Raw genomic sequence first — 17,029 nt, 5'->3', positions numbered from 1 at the left:
TGTCTTGTGAAATTTGTGCCAGGAACAAAGTTCCCAGGACTCGTCCGGTAGGTCAGTTGGTTCCGTTGGCCGCCCCTGCAAAACCTTGGACACATTTGTCCATGGACTTTATCGTTGATTTACCACCTTCTGCGGGACACAATACCATTTCGGTCGTGGTAGACCGCTTCAGCAAAATGGCACATTTCATTCCACTAACCCGACTTCCTACCGTTCTGGCCATTCTCTTCATCCAGCATGTTTTCCGTCTCCATGGACTTCCTTCTGATATCGTTTCTGATCGTGGTTCACAATTCATTGCACAATTCTGGAAATCCTTCTGTACCCTGCTCGGAATTAAAATCAGTTTATCATCCACATACCATCCTCAGTCAAATGGGCAAACTGAAAGGGTTAACCAGTCCTTAGAGCAAATTTTACTATGCTATATGTCAGAATTCCATGATAACTGGTCCTCCTTGTTACCCTGGGCGGAATTTGCTTGTAATAACTCATGTCACTCATCCACCAAAACTTCTCAGTTTTTTTGCAATTATGGCTTTCACCCCAGATCCAACTCCTTGTACTCACTCAAGTCCGCTGGTATCCAGGAGATCCGTTCCATTGCCAGGGACCTCAGAGCTATCTGGAAGAAAGTACAGTCATCCTTGAAACAAGCTTCATTTCTTGCAAAAAAAAATTCGGACCGCCACCGTATCATCTGCTCCTTCAAGGTGGGCCAGAAAGTATGGCTGTCTACAAAAAATATCAGGCTCAGACAGCCTTGCAAGAAGTTGGGCCCTAAGTTCATCGGGCCGTTTTCCATAATCAAGCAAGTCAATTCCGTCGCATTCAGGTTAAAAATTCCGGGCTCGTTAAGAATCCCCAACACATTTCATTGTTCACTGTTGAAGCCGGTACTATATCCTAGCCAAATTCAGTCTTCCAGTGTGGCTGGGGGAAATTCAAGCAAACCACTAAGATACGTGGTTCAAAGGATCCTGGATTCTAAAAAAGTGCAAGGGCAGGTGCACTTCCTGGTGCAGTGGAGGAACCGCGGGTTAGAAGAGCGGTCTTGGGTTCTGCAGAGACAACTCCATGCCCCTAAACAGTTGAAGGCGTTCTTCAGAAGATTCCCAAGAAAACCTGGATGTCTGGGTCCCTCGACCCCTCCTCAAGGGGGGGTACTGTTACGAGCCGCAGCGGTGCCCAGCCGCCGCAAATCCCCTGTCTCTATCCCGGCCGTCACTATGGCGACCGGGACGTCACTCCCGGGGGCTCGTCAGACGTTGCCAGGGTAACGGCGCTCTCTTATCCAGCGCCGTGTCCCGCCATTACAGAGTGATTTCAACATCCCTACCGATTCTCCTGTTACTACTTTTGCCCCTAAACTCCTAAATCTCACTTCTTCCTATGTTCTCTCCCAATGGACAACTTTCGCCACCCACCGTGATGGTCACTCCCTGGACCTAGTGTTCTCCCATCTCTGTGACAAATCCAACAACTTCACTTCTGTCTTCTGTCTTCCCACTTCCCACTCTCCTTTCCTTTACCTTTTCTTTATCCCTTGCTCCCCCTCTCCCACCCAAAGTCACTTGCACGCAGCGTCCCATCAACAGCATTGACCCCATCATCTATGTGTCCTCCCTCGATCCCTTTCTCGCTCCCATTTCTTCCCTATCATGGCCCAACGCCACTGTCACTTTTTGCAAAGCCTCACTTTCTGTTGCTTTCCTCCTACTATTCTGCCCTCTCTTTTGCCAAACAAACCTATTTCACATTTGTCATCTCCTCCTGTTCAATAAACCCCCAAGCCTCTTTGCTACCATTTCGTCTTTACTGTGTCTTCCCCACTGCTCTTAACTCAAACAACCATGCATTACAACACTGGTATGCATAAGAGCATCTCTGAATGCACAGTACTATGAACCTTGAAGTGGATGGGCTACAGTAGCAGGAGACCACATTGGTATCCACTTCTGTCAGCTAAGAACAGGACACAGTGAGTTACAGTGAGGTTATAGTGAGTACAGGCTCACAAAAACTAGACAGTTGTAGACTAGAAAATCTATATGCATATAAAGTGCAATATATATATATATATATATATATATATACACACACACACACACATACATACATACATACATACATACATACATACATACATACATACATACATGGCATGGATTTTCCTGTTGTGACTTCTTGGGCAATCCCCAACAAGCCATACATATGGCACTTTGTTTTAGTTGCTCTACATATTCATTGTCTTAATTGGACTGTGTGTGATACAGTGATACAGTAACGTAACTGCTTTGGCTCCCAAGGCACAACTAGAGCAATTCATGTATATACCTCTTAGAGTAAAATGTACAGATATTGGAGGTCATTAAATAGTTCAGTGATCAAAAATGATGTTACATGGTGAGCACTGTATAAAGAGTGTAGAACTCCATTGTGTACTTTTTATTCCTTATTATCCATGTATGTTATACATTATAATATATGTGTTCCTAACTAAAGTCAAAGCATGACTGTACAATAATTGTACAGATATAATTTACATGAAGCCATACATCTTTGAATATGCATCCATCAATTATGCATGATATCAGGGATGAACACATGCCCAGTTGTATTATGAAGCTAAAATTTGCATAGGTTCCTTTAATTATGAAATGCAAAACTGGGAGACCCACATTTGATATGGCCATAAAATCTACCCTTATGCTTAATTTTGGTTGCCACATAAATCAAAACGGGTATTTGGTTATATTCCCAATAATCCTGTTTGCAACAAGAAATTAAGTTATGGAAAAATCAAGAGTTAAAAATTTGTAGTATAACAAATGGACTGCCATGGGAACAGCAAAACATAGGAGCGCTAAACTCCTGTGAATTAAAGTTTGACAGCAATGGAAATGGCATTTTGTTAAATATGTATCTAAAGTCAGTAGTACTTAATTGTAGAAATCAGATTAAAATTATGACTGAGAATTTTCTATTATAATATTCCAAGTCCTTTAATCACTGCTTGTAGTAAGCTGATTACGATAATCTACTCATGCAAAAAATGGATTCTAGTTTCTTAAAGAAAGAAGTTTGAAGCTAATTAATTTAAAACATACTCTCTGGTCTGGTATCAACTCACTGTCACTATAGCAATTAATAGTAGCTTTAAAAATGTGATACAGCTAGGTGACCTTGACAAACTGTAGCTGTATATACTCATCACACTGCAATGTAGGCAAAACCTACAGAACTAGCAGAAGCATAATTAGGAAGCCATGAGCACTTTCCTTTCCTCTACTTTTTCCCTGGTTATACATCTTAAAAATACCCTTACAAGCCTTTTACCTAACAACATTATAGACACCTTTGCGTAATAACCCACTGACCTAAGATAACTTTGGGCTTATAGAGCTGTAAACAACATTAGTGATTTGATGAATGTCGGAATTCAATCAATAAGAAAAACTGCCCTGGTACTTTTCCAACAGACGGTTTTTAGCAACTGGATCAGGTGTTTCTGATGTCACGTGACTTTGCTATGCTTCCTAAGTTATACTTTAGTTAGTTTGGTATAATTTAACAAAGTAGAATGTTGTTTCACTATCCTCAGAATATAGAGATGAACATGTACAACTATCCAACTCCCCCACCTGGTAGCCATAGCTTCACTGCTTGTACTAAATGGATTTATGACACGACGGGCCTTAATGGATACACAGATAACTACAGGAGGAGAAGGATTCCTTAATAACAAAAAGCCTAACGCAGTTGCAGCTATCTCATGGCACTTGCCAGAACTCAGTAGTTTTAATCTGAAGACACAATAAGAAGGATGGAGGTTTGTGCTTACACAATTAATATTAATATTTAATTGAACATGAAAAACTGTAATTTTACATTGTACGGTGTATTATCATGCAATTGGTTATTTTCTTATAAAAATTATCTTTTACTATCTTATATATTATGTTCAGCAAACTTGTACTAAATTGCGGTGCACTGCATTTTACCATCAGTGATTACATCACTGTGTAGAGTATATTAACATAGTGTTACACTGTTACCTTCTCACAGTGGTCTGAGTCATAGTTCAGTCCAATTCCACAGTCATCTGTAATTTCTGATAAATCTTCATCATCAAATTCCTCCAAACTGATGTCTTGCGATGGCCTAATATGCAAGGAGAGCAATGACAACATCAGGGTCATAAGTCAGGATGTTGTGTAGTGAGAGTGTGTAGCAGGAGAGAGCTCACCAGGTGTTCAGACAGGCAAGTACAATTTGTACAGGTAAAGGCTGGAACTTGTTTAAAAAATAGGTATCTTTCAGGGATCAGGATTTTGAATTATATGATTAAATAATGTATATATTTTAGCAAAGTACATAGATTTGCATGAACAAATTGACACACATAAAGCTATCTGAGGGTAAATGTATCAAGCTGAGAGTTTTCCGGCGGATTTGAAAAGTGGAGATGTTGCCTATAGCAACCAATCAGATTCTAGCTATCATTTATTAGGATGTAGCTAAAATCTGATTGGTTTTTCAAACCCGCCAAAAAACTCTCAGCTTGATACATTTACCCCCTGGTATCTAAAACAGATGATAAAATTATTATTTCAAGGTCAACTTGTGACTCTCCTATGCGATTCAATCACCAAATACAAAGTCATGTTTAAGAACTGCCTACCTGTATCCCTTTATTAAGTGTGTATCTCTACCGGTATTCTCCTTATTAAATCAACTGTATTTTAATGTTTGCATTGTCCAACTTATTTTTCCTTCATTTGTTTCCTCATTTTTTAATGTTGTAAGTAAAATTATCATTGCCACATGTTCATTATAAGTGTGATGATATCACAAATAGGAAACTGGCTATTGCACCATACTGTACTTACATTGTGTGACAAAAATGACCCCAGTAAATTGTAACGTAGATGGTCATAACTAGTATTTTGTAGCACTGTGGACAGTTTTAGACACTAATCTATGCAACTTCATCTGCTTTTTCAGCCTCATAACAACTTGATCCCTCAACTCACAGAAAACCTTTCAATCAATGTCCTAAACATCATGTCCTAAACTTCTATTTCAGTGCAGTCAACAATCGCTTCTATATGCCTTACTCAAGACCACAAAAAATATTCTGCATATCATCAAAATATTCTCCAAGGAATTAATACTTCTTTTTTCCACTCATTCCAGCTCTGAGGTTCCTCCAACAATAGCTGTGTATATAATAATATCTGTAAAGGTCAAACCAATTATGCAGAGTAGGTCAATTAGGCAAATACCTGTCTTGTTTTTATAACAGACGATGTCACTCACTGTAATATTCCCATAGCACTGTACTTGACACTACTTCATCAATTTATGTACAGGGAAAGTAAGTACTATATGATCTTATAGACAAAACAGCAAACAAACAACAAATATAAAAAGTGAACAATTAGGTAACAACTGTGAAAAAACTCAGAGGACTTCTTAGCCTTGGGTGTGCATCCACCTAGCGTACATCAAGGCAAATTTCTCACTATAAATACCAATTTCTGTCAAACAGTGGCCACCAGCTCCAAATTACAAACCCCCTCAATCCAGTGGTATAAATCATTACAGTCCTCTACTATTTCTAAACTCGGTCTCTCATGTGCACTCTTTGGGGGGTATTGAATTGCAATTTGTGACCGCGATTACGTGCGGTCTGCGCGTATAAAGCATCATTACGGTACCGCAATATAGCGGATTTCTGTGCGCACCCCATATCCATGATGTTGCGGTACCGGGACCCATGTGGCTACGCGTAATCGCAGTTTTGATGGCGGTTTCATCCAAACCGCTGGTGGTTTAGCTTTTTCAATCCGCCATACATTGCCAGTCATTTTAAATTGAAGCCTCAAGCCGCCCTATAGTAAAAGCTGCGGGTTGGACCACTAAACCGCCAGCGATGGGTGGCGGTTTCAAACCACCACCAAACTCGATTCTTAGTAAATCTAGCCCTTTATCTTCACTTGAATATTACAAAAATATTACAAAATGTTATTTCTCACTGGATATAATATATATATATATATATATATATATATATATATATATATATATGGCTAACGCTGCTCCTCACCTTTATAAACACACACACAAACAAATTTTGTAAAATGTTTACAAATAACTCTTGTGTACTTGACTATTCCTACTGACTAGATTTTCCTCTTTCCATGAGCTTTTGTTGGTTGGTTTATTTAGGTTGTTTGTGCTGCAGTTACCATTTTTAACGACCTTTGATATTCCAAATTGACTTGATTTTATATCCATATTCATTTTATTTGCACTTAATGTTAAAGTAATAGGAATATACTAATTAATTTAAACAACAAAGTGTAACTGCGATGCCACTTAAAAAGCAAATGTTTGCCATGGTAGTAACTGTGCAGCAGGAAGCAGCAAAAAGACGAAGGGCGGAGCGAGATAAAGCCCGACGACAAACTATGACTGATGACCAAAGACAACACGAACATAATTGTCATCGCTATGTAAATATGTCTCCTCAACAAGCTGCTCTTCACAGAGAAAATAATTGAAGAGCGAACAGGACAGAGGTAATATCACGTCAACGTCTACAATGTCAGTGACCAAGGTGCCAGGCCAATCTTGATGTCAGTAACTTTGATGAAACAAATATTAATGCTCATAACTGTGGTCCCATAAAAAGTATTTGTGAATTTTGCCACTCTAAGCATTTTGCATCTGAACAGCCATCTGACAAACTATTCAATCAATGCTGCCACAAGGTAAAGTGAAATTGGGTGCAATAATGTCTGTCCCTGTTATTGAGCACTTAATGAAAGGACAGCATGTACATTCAATTAACTCTCATATTTTTTACGTCATTTTGACAGGCTTTTAACTAGTACTATATGATTTTCTAGATTATCAATTGATGTTTTCATCCACTATATTACATTACATATTTTCTTATTTACTGTTGTCTTTTGATATTACGTTCTATACTTGATCTGCAATTTTTTTCAAACCTATTTAAATCAATTTCTATATAGAGCATTAGATTGTAAGCATTAACATTGTGTTTAAATTCAATGATCTATGGCTTGTCTACTTACACATTTGTGGCACAATATTTTGACATGATTTTATTTTTCTTCAGTATTTCTCCATATTTGTATAGGTCAAACAACAAAATCCAAATTTGTTTTTTCAAGCCCTTTCATTTACACTTATGCTGTGGGGTGTGACTTTGCAGTGCAAAAGTAAGTAGTGCAACTGCAATCTATGCTGTTTACACACTTTTAATCCTAAAGTACATGTTTGGGTGCATTTAGAAAATATGGTTCTACACTTTTAGAAATGTGGATCACTTCTATATTTATACACTTTTTTTTATTTTTACACTGTTCCTTAAATTTTGCCAAACTATGTCTTTTTTTAAATAATAGGACAACATACTGCTACATTACAAGAGATATATATTCCATATTAGGTTAGGTTAAAATTCATTTTTATTAATATATTTGTACTACCAGTATGCTTTTTGAATGTGTTTATTACTATAGATAAGATTTTAAGGGTCATTCATTTATGAGATCTCTGACTTCTGTAGTGTACTGTGTTACTTTCAGAAGGAGCTATTGTCTTGATTTGTGCAATGACTATTATTTTCTCATTAAAACAACTGTGTCATTTCGTTAATGGTAGCTTAAACAAGAAAAATGTTGCAGATTAACTGATTACACAAAGCATATGGCTTAGTTCTGCACAGAGCTACTGAGTAATATAGAAAGCCAACAAACACAGAAATTCACTGGCCATAATATATATAAGAAAGGATAGAAAGATGGCACAGTTACAGTTTGAGATGATTTGGGTAATCAGCAGATCTGGTGATCATGGGAGTATTAAGTAGCTGTCCCTTACACCAAGGGCTTTATTTGCGCTGCAACACACAGGAACCTTTTTGGACCCTTTGTCTTACATGTCCTCCGAAAAAATGTCATAGTTTTTTTACATCAACATTTTTCAGCTATTGAGAGGTGACCGTTTACACTCCACTAAAGTGAGAGGGAAGACAATGGGATTTCATCAAACCACCACACCTCACAGTTTTCCAGGCTGTTCTAAAGTCAACTCATGAACTTACACATCCTTTCATGGGTAAGCACAGTGTGGTGGGTACTTAACAAACTGAAATCTATACAGAGAAGTCCTACATATGTGTGTTTTGACAAAAAAATATTATTGTATTATGCTATTAATCTTCTAGCCTGTAAACCATTCCTCACTTACATGATATTCAGAGCCGGATTTAGACCTCATGGGGCCCTAGGCAAGATATTGGTTTGCCCCCCCCCCCCCCCTTCATACACACAGTGGCCCCTCACACACACATAATACACACACAGTGGCCCCTCACACACACAGTGGCCCCTCACACACACATAATACACACACACACAGTGGCCCCTCACACACACATAATACACACACACACAGTGGCCACACGCAGGGGAGGGCTGGCACACTTGAGCCCGGGGGGCAAGCACACAGGCAAGCCCATAAGTAGCGGCCCATCCTTAAAGGGTGGTTTTTGGTACAATATATATTTAGCTATATAAAAAGAGACTATTTTAGTGTTGCTTAATCCATATATATATTTTTATGCCCAGGCCCAGAGCTGGATTAAGGATCTAGGGGGCCTTGGCACTTTAGACAGGTTAGCCCCCTATGATGTAACATGGTTATCCTTTTAGACACATACACAGGCAATACTGTGTGCACTACTCTTAGGTGCACACAGTTCTGCCTTCACAAGCAGTACACGGTGAAGCGGGACATACCTCCCAACTGTCCTAAGTGAAACAGTCACCCAAATTCGGAAAAAAACAGAAAATATAAAATAAAAAAATAAAATAAAAGTATGAGTCGCTGGGGGGTGCCGCGAGTCGGGGGAGGGGCCACAATTTATTTATTTTTATTTTATTTTTTTATTTTAGATTTTCTGTTGTCCCCCCCTTCTGGGCCCCCTGAGAGCCGCTAGGCCCTAGGCTGGTGCCTAGGTTGCCTAGCGGTAAATCCGGCCCTGATGACATTCCTTTGTATAGTGTACCACTTTTGGGTTATATATCTGAATTAAGGCAAAACTAAGATTTCAGGATCACCAGACAGGAGCCAAGGAATTACTTTTTGTTAACTAGGACATTAAATCCATGAAATCTTTAGCTCTAATATGCACCAACCATTTCTTATGTTAAATTAAAACTATTATCAGTTCCTACAGGAAAGCTAAACCTAAAATATAAATTGCCTCATAGAAAAGAGCTGCTAATACCATTCACAGATAAATGTAAAACTTGCCATACCTTGACAGAACTTGAGATATTTTACATTCTATTTTAATTTGTTGTTCAGGTGGGAAAAAAGTTATTGTTCTCTGTCCTTTCCTTCACTGCTTTCAGGTTCTTCCACTTTGCCTAAGTTACTATTTGGAAAGAGTTGTAGAGTATTTCAAATCCAGTAACGTACAGGATCCCAAACAGCATGGATTTACTAGGAGGAGAATATGTCAAACAAATCTTACCGACTTTTTTTATTGGGTGACTAAAGTAATAGATCAAGGGGGGCACAGATGTAGCTTGTACAGATTTTAGTAAGGCTTTTGACACTGTCCCACATCGCAGACTGCAATAACCCGAAATCCAGAATAGAAAATAGAGAGTTATAGTATATGGAGTGCATTCACAGGAGGGAAAGGTTACCAGTGGAGTACTCCATTGATCTGTACCTGGACCAGTGCTTTTTAGTATGTTTATAGGGTGCAAATGGTATTGAAGGGAAAGTATGCCTTTTTGCAGATGACACAAAGATATGCAACAGGGAAGACACACCAGTAGGGGTAAAATGAATGACTGATGATCTAAGTAGACTAGCGGAATGGTCAAGAGGGTGGTAACTATAGTTCAATGACAAAAATGTAAACTCACGCACTTGGGTCTCAAAAAACCAAAGGCTTAATATAGTATTAATGGCACTATAATGAAAACTACAGAGTGTCACACACCAGGCTCTCAGGTTCTGTCACTTACCTATTCACTGACTTTTCAGGTTCTCCCTGCGGTCCTCAGGCTCCGCTGGTTTCAGACCTCTGTGTAAGAAGCTGTCCAGTCTGTCTCCACTCCAAAGATCCCTCCAGAATCAGAGTATAGGTGTGGCCATCTTGGATTCAGTCACATGATCCCTTTCAGCCAAACAGGTGATTACAGCTTCCCTTTCAGATTCTCTCCAAAACAAGTCTATTGGAGCTGCCATTTGGATATAGTCACCTGACCCATCTCAGCAACTCAGAGTGCTGCTTCTGCCCAGCTGATTGCAGTCTCCAATCAGGAATCAACAACAACAACTATAAAAGGACTTCCTGGAGCCCTTACCTGTTGCCAGTGTAACGTTGTATTTCAGACGCCTATTCTGGTTCCCAGCAGTTTGCAGTCTTGCTATTTATCCAGCTCTGACAGTTCAGTCTGCATTCTGGCTCCATTCCAATTCCAGCAATCCTCTTCCAGCATTCTGGTTCCAGCATTCCGGTTCCAGCAATCCTCTTTCAGCATTCCGGTTCCAGTCCAGTCCAGTAATCCAGTTCCTGTTTGCTCTCCTCTGCTAGTGTAATTACCATCTGCACCAGTCCATTCACTACATGCAGAGGAACATTATCAGACCACCCAGCTTTGTCCACCTAGTCACCAGCCCAGCACCAGAGACACAACCCAGTCTGGGTATAGACAGATCCTCAGGTGTGACACTGAGGAGAAAAGGGATCTATTTAAGTCACCTATTTCAGGTGACTTAAAGGCAGGTAATCAATGAGAAAGGCAAGTCAGATACTTGGCTACATAGGGAGAGGAATCAGTAGCAGAAAAAAGAAGTAATAATGCCACTGTATAGGTCATTGATACGGCCTCATCTAGAATACTGTGTTCAATTCTGGAGGCCATAAACACATTAGAAACTGTACAAAGAAGGGCAACTAAAATGGTGCATGGCCTACATCACAAAATTTACTTGGAAAGACTAAAAGATCTTAATATGTATAGTTTGGAGCAGAGAAGGGAAAGGGGGGACATGATAGAAACTTTCAAATATATCAAGAGTTTTAACATGGTACAGGAGGGAAACATTCTTCACAAGGAAGAGAAGTTTTAGAAGACGAGGACATGCACTGACACTGGAGGGAAGTAGATTCAGAGGGAATTTGAGGACAAACTACTTCACAGATAGGATGGTGGATAAGTGGAATAGCCTCCCATCAGAGGTGGTAGAGACTAATATAGTAGCACAATTTAAACTTGCTTGGGATAGACATCAGGATATCCTTGCAAAGAATAAAGGATCAACTAGGGTCTGCGGGTACCATAGGTTAAAAAATGAGCAGATTGGATGGGCCAAGTGGTTCTCATCTGTCATCAAATTTTATGTTTCTATGTTCTCAACCATTTCCTGCAAAAGGTGGCTAAACAAGCTGGTTATAGTGTTCTTCAATGGGATTACTGACAGAAACCCCACTCTGAACAGGTAAGTATCCTTCACAATCATCATCATCATCATCATCACCATTTATTTATATAGCGCCACTGATTCTGCAGCGCTGTACAGACAGACAGAGACAGACTAGGGTCAATTTTGATAGCAGCCAAGTAACCTACTACCAATCATAATGGTATCTAAGATATCTTTGTTCTGATAAACTAACATTTTACATACTGTATTTATTTATTTATATTTTCTAGTAGTAGCTCTTTTATATAATTCCATTTTATATGCTAGGTTTAGAGGTTCCTATTTCATGTTCTCATAAAATATAATATATAAACATATGGAAATTTAGTAGAGTATTACTATATATATATTATATACTTAATATATGATATATACAATTATATGTTTTTCAAAAACATGGTATTTATGTTCCACATTGTTGAGCGGTGACACCTTTGGCTCTGACATTCCCACTGTATGCCTCATATAAGCCACATAACATTACAGCAATGTAAGGCTGGTCCAGGCCATCCACCATGCTAAGGCTCGATACAGCATGCAGAAGTTATCAGCTATGATAACGGATGAGAGACCCCTTTATTAGGTACACCTTTCTAGTAGGACCCCTCTTTGATCACAGAACAGATTTAATTATTTGCTGCATGGATAAAACAAGGTGCTGGAAACATTCCTTAGAGATTCGGCTTCGTGTCGACATGATAGCATTACATAGTTGCTGCAGATTTGTCGGCTGCTCATTCATACTGTAAATCTTCTTTTCAGCCACATCCAAAAGCTGCTCTATTGGACTGAGATCTTGTGATTGTGGCGGCCCTTGGAGTACACTGAACTCATTGTCATGTTGATAGAGCCATCTTGGGAAGATGTGGGATTTGTGACATGACATGTTATCCTGCTGGAAGCAGCTATTAGAAGATGGGTAGTATGTGGCCATAGAATGCACATGGTCATCAGCAATACTCAGGTAGTCTGTAGCATTGAAATGATGCTCAATTGGTATTAGGGGACCTAATGTGTGCCAAGAAAACATTCCCACCATTGCACCAACAGCCTGCACCACTGACACAAGGCAGGTGGATTCATGGATTCATGTGGTTTATGCCAATTCTAACCCTATCCGCATGTCACAGCAGAAATTGAGAGTTGTCAGCAGTTTCTGAGATGCCCAAACCACCCCGTCTAACACCAACAATCATTCAATGGCCAAAGTCACTTAATTCACATTTGTTCCCCACTCTGGTGTTTGACCATGTCTATATGCATTGAGTTGCGTGCCAAATAAAGTGGCCACTGTGTGTGTGTGTGTGTGTGTGTGTATATGTATATTTATGTATATATATATATATATATATATATATATACACACCATTCTCTAGAACGCTTGGTACTTTGGATTTTTCCAAATAATGATTTTTTTTCCTGTAATTTGGACCGTCATGCTTAGAATATACATACTGAGTTACCCTAGACACCTTATAAGCAGTGCTATTTATAGTAACTGAAGTTTCTGTCTGTGTAAGTGACATACATTAACATTGTGAAACAACAATTATATTTTTCTCCTTTCTGATTTTTCAAACCTTCTGAATGACTGGTTTTCAGAATTGTATATGTCAATCACCAAAAGTACCTAATTGCATAATTCTGCATCCATAACAACCAGGAGTTTCATTAAATCAACCACAGACATTTTCCATTCTCTTTACAATTATAAATGACACACAATATACAAATTAGCTCTGCGTTTCTCATATTTGCTATTTATAGATGATGGATGTGTTCCTAAGTGCAATAAATAACCAATATAAAATCAGGGAGTAGGAAAGGATCAAGGAATGTAAATGGAACTTCATACTCTGAGCTTTTCTCTCAGCTGATTTTATTCCTCAGAGAGCCTCTTAGAGCTTATCAATAAAAGATACTACCAGAGATTAGCAATTCAGTTGGTACTCGTGTAACGTGGAATATAACCTTCATGATTTATATATAAAAAGAAAATAGACTTTTCCAATTGTTCCTATTAAATCATAAATCCAACAGCTCAGTTACTTTGAAGAATGGTTATTTCAATAAACAGAACACATATATTTGATGTTTAATAATCTTCAGTGTCTCAAACACTGCCCAGACCACAATTCAAAAGTGTGAAGAACATTTGCACATACTCCTTATGGTAAAAGCAATATTCTACTTTTAAACCATTCCTTCTGCAATGCAAATCAGAGTTACTGGAAGACATTATAATCAGCCACTGAACTTGCTCCAGTGGCAGTGACGAGCTAGCAGTCAGAAAATCAAATCAGTAATCAGGCTTGTGAGTATGATCTCCAGCTGCGCCTTCTAGGGATACCAGTGAGGTCATTGGAACGCGCCAAAGAAAGGAAGATGGCATATAGACCCTGTTTTTGTTTTATTACACAAGTAAATAAAAAAGCTTGCATTCACAATGGCAGGATATAAGCAAGTAAAGTATTATAACTCTGCATTGCCTTGGTAGCAATATATCACAGTGCAACTTAATCTACTTACTTGCTTAACTAAAAGGTTCACTTTGTGTATTAGCCTATGTGCATTTTTCCTTCCTCTAGTACTCTCCAATATCTAAGTGGCGCACCAGACACAAAGACAATATGGTAACAATTAAATTATTTCCTATTAAAGTGTGAATACTGTATCCTAAGCATCTTACTATTTTATGTCTATGCGTAATATTTAATATATTTACTTTTCACTTAGTAATGGGCTTTCCTATGTAGTCTGGCCCTGTGTAGTGGAATACCTAGTAAGAGTGTGTATAGACAGATGTTATTGTCTATACAGAAATTCATTATGGTAATAGGAACTTAGTACTATTTATTTGGTATCAGCACATACATACATACATACATACATACATATGTACATACATATGTACCCTTCTAGTATCTGCTGATGACTTATCTCACAATTATTGAAGGGAACTCTCAATGCAGTTTGTTGTGTTTCCCCCTTATACAAAGAGTGTTGTTGCTGTGTTTACAGGCAAAACATTCTACATAGATCAGTACTGCAATGCTGTATAAATTCTGAGTACTATCTGTTATTGATGTTCCTCATTCTTGCATAGAACAGTACAACTTTACAGCATTATGCAGGATTTGTCATTTGAATAAGTGAAGAGTTTATACCTACTCTGTTCTTTATTATTCATGGATAATGGCACTATGGCAGATGCTTCCTTCTGAAAAGTGTTGTATGGTGTATAGATGGTAGTGATTTTTTTGTAGTAGCTATTGACTTTAGTTTGTATATATGAAATATGTGTCTGTAAAATGGCAGTGCTGATGATGATTATGTAGAACTAGCAAATGCTTACGGAAAAAATGACAATTAAACTGTACAGCAATGCTGCAATGTGACTATTGCTGTATGCACATAACACATGTTGTGATTCAGGCCTGCCTTACTGTTATAATTTTTGTTTTTAATCATATTGGTCTACATGTGTGGCTTTATTTTATTAGAAAAAGTATATGTGGATATTTTTCCTGGAATATAATGGACCACTGCAGACTGCAGATACAAAGTAATGTATCTGTTGATGCAATATGGATGTTGTTATAGATGTTGCAATTAATTAAGATGCTTAACACAGGTCCCAGTGCATTTTATAATATGGAAAACTCAGCGTAAGACAGGACTTGTCACATGATGCGAGTTCACCCCCAAAACCTCTGTTCAGGTCCACGGCACGTGTTACATGGCTGTTATATGTAGCTGATGTCTTGACATAATTTTGTGTTTGTGCCCAGATATCAGCAGATCATGCATGACAACTGAACGACACCTAAACCCAACCCCACGTAGAATCACGACATGCAACCTGGTTCTCACCTGCAGCCCGGGGGGGAGAGGGAGTGGAAGGTGGAGAGGGAAAACATCTCAGCTCGATCCGCCATCTTCAGCTAGAGAGTAGATGGATGGAAAGCGGATCATACACAGACACACCCTGGGGACAGGGAGAATATGATAGTCCAGAGGATAGCTCCAGCCACAGGATGAGACAAGCTCTTATACAAAGAAAGAGACTGCAAGATACAGTTCCCTGAGACAGCGGGTGACAGTCCTGGGGACAGCGCCCAGTGACAGCTCAGCAGAACAGTCAGTGGAGATAGACAAACATCTTTTACATGGAGAATCTCCCCTCCTCCCTTCTGCTCTTCTCTTCTGACTTCAGGGTCAGTCTCTTATCCGCCTGTGTCTGTCTACTGGCTTTTACTCGGATTCAGAGGGGTTGCTGCAGCTTGATGCAGTCACATCCAGGAGAGACTGCACAAGCTAGTAACCAATACACAGACTGGGGGAGGGGGAGGGAGGGAGAAGAGAGGGTGGGTTGTTGTATAGGAAGCACCGTAAGAAAGGATGGAGAAAGGACAGATAGGTAGCATGCAAGGGTATAGCAGTATCTGGTACAGTAGACGGCAACAACAAACGTAGTACAGATGCGCTGTCCAGTCTGTGGTGCTGAACGTGAAATCTGTGGTTCTGGCGCAATACAAGCAGCATTACTCAATATTCCACATTTTGCCATTTTCCATGCTTATTACTGCTGTATATCCTCGCAGCAAAATACCAAATACACAGAAAATATGATTGGCACGTTGAAACAATGAAACACACTGACTTCACATTTATTATTAAATCCTCATCACAGTTAATCTCACATTCTGGGATTTTTACGGCAAATGGATTTAAAATATGTCATCTATAATACAGGCCACGAAACAGCTGTTGAGTGAAATCAGACTGTGACCTCCTGCATTTAATGTTATGAAATCATGTCTCTATTATTGTTGTGCATTAGTAAAAAACTGCGTTTTTAGATCCTCCAATCGAGCTGGTATTTTTAAAGACAAAGCAAAATACAAACGTGCTAAAGTATTTTCCCATTAGTGTCATGACATTTATTCGTGTCTACTGCCTTGAGCAGAGTAGTTTCACCAACATTGACAGAACCTCCACATTTCGGGGCATAAGTATGAACACAACGGGCGTTCTGGGAAATGCAACGATTTCCACCCAACATTACAAATACTGCATTATATGTGACTAATAGTCAGAATTAATGTTTCTTCCCACATAGTGGTTCGGTTACATTAAGCTATGCTGAATGCCAGGGCCGTAACTAGGGCTTCCACAATTGATTTCACATACTTCAAGTTATCGTTTCTATGTTTGTATTATTATATTACCACAAATTATTTATAAGTTATCTTTGGAGTGCTCTGTATTAGGAGTGCAATGCTGCTGCAGCATAACTGATACTAGGAAAGCCTTAATGGTACTGCAGTACATAGAAAATGCTTCATGACCTTTCATACAGTAGCTTGTAGCACTGTACGGTTCAAGAAAGACCTTCATTCTGGTAAATTGAGCACAATCAGCTCAAAGAGAAGGGATGGTGATAATAATATTCTCAAATGCACATAGATAATTTAGT

General features: G+C 38.9%; 1 protein-coding gene across 1 annotated transcript in view; it reads right to left on the bottom strand.

Moving 5' to 3' along the window:
- Positions 1 to 15,982, bottom strand: part of MAPK8IP2 (mitogen-activated protein kinase 8 interacting protein 2) — a 70,941-nt gene extending 54,959 nt beyond the window's left edge. The window contains exons 1-2 of the mRNA XM_075208455.1: positions 15,424 to 15,982; positions 4,059 to 4,164 (exon numbers count right to left, since the gene is read on the bottom strand). Of these exons, the coding sequence (XP_075064556.1) occupies positions 4,059 to 4,164; positions 15,424 to 15,488 (171 nt within the window). The 5' untranslated portion in view covers positions 15,489 to 15,982. The remainder of the gene's footprint in view (positions 1 to 4,058; positions 4,165 to 15,423) is intronic.
- Between the last annotated feature and the right edge of the window lie 1,047 nt (positions 15,983 to 17,029).

This window comes from Mixophyes fleayi, chromosome 4 (genome assembly GCF_038048845.1).
Source record: "Mixophyes fleayi isolate aMixFle1 chromosome 4, aMixFle1.hap1, whole genome shotgun sequence".
NCBI classification, from domain to species: Eukaryota; Metazoa; Chordata; class Amphibia; order Anura; family Limnodynastidae; genus Mixophyes; species Mixophyes fleayi.
This window is presented reverse-complemented; position numbering and strand designations above follow the sequence as displayed.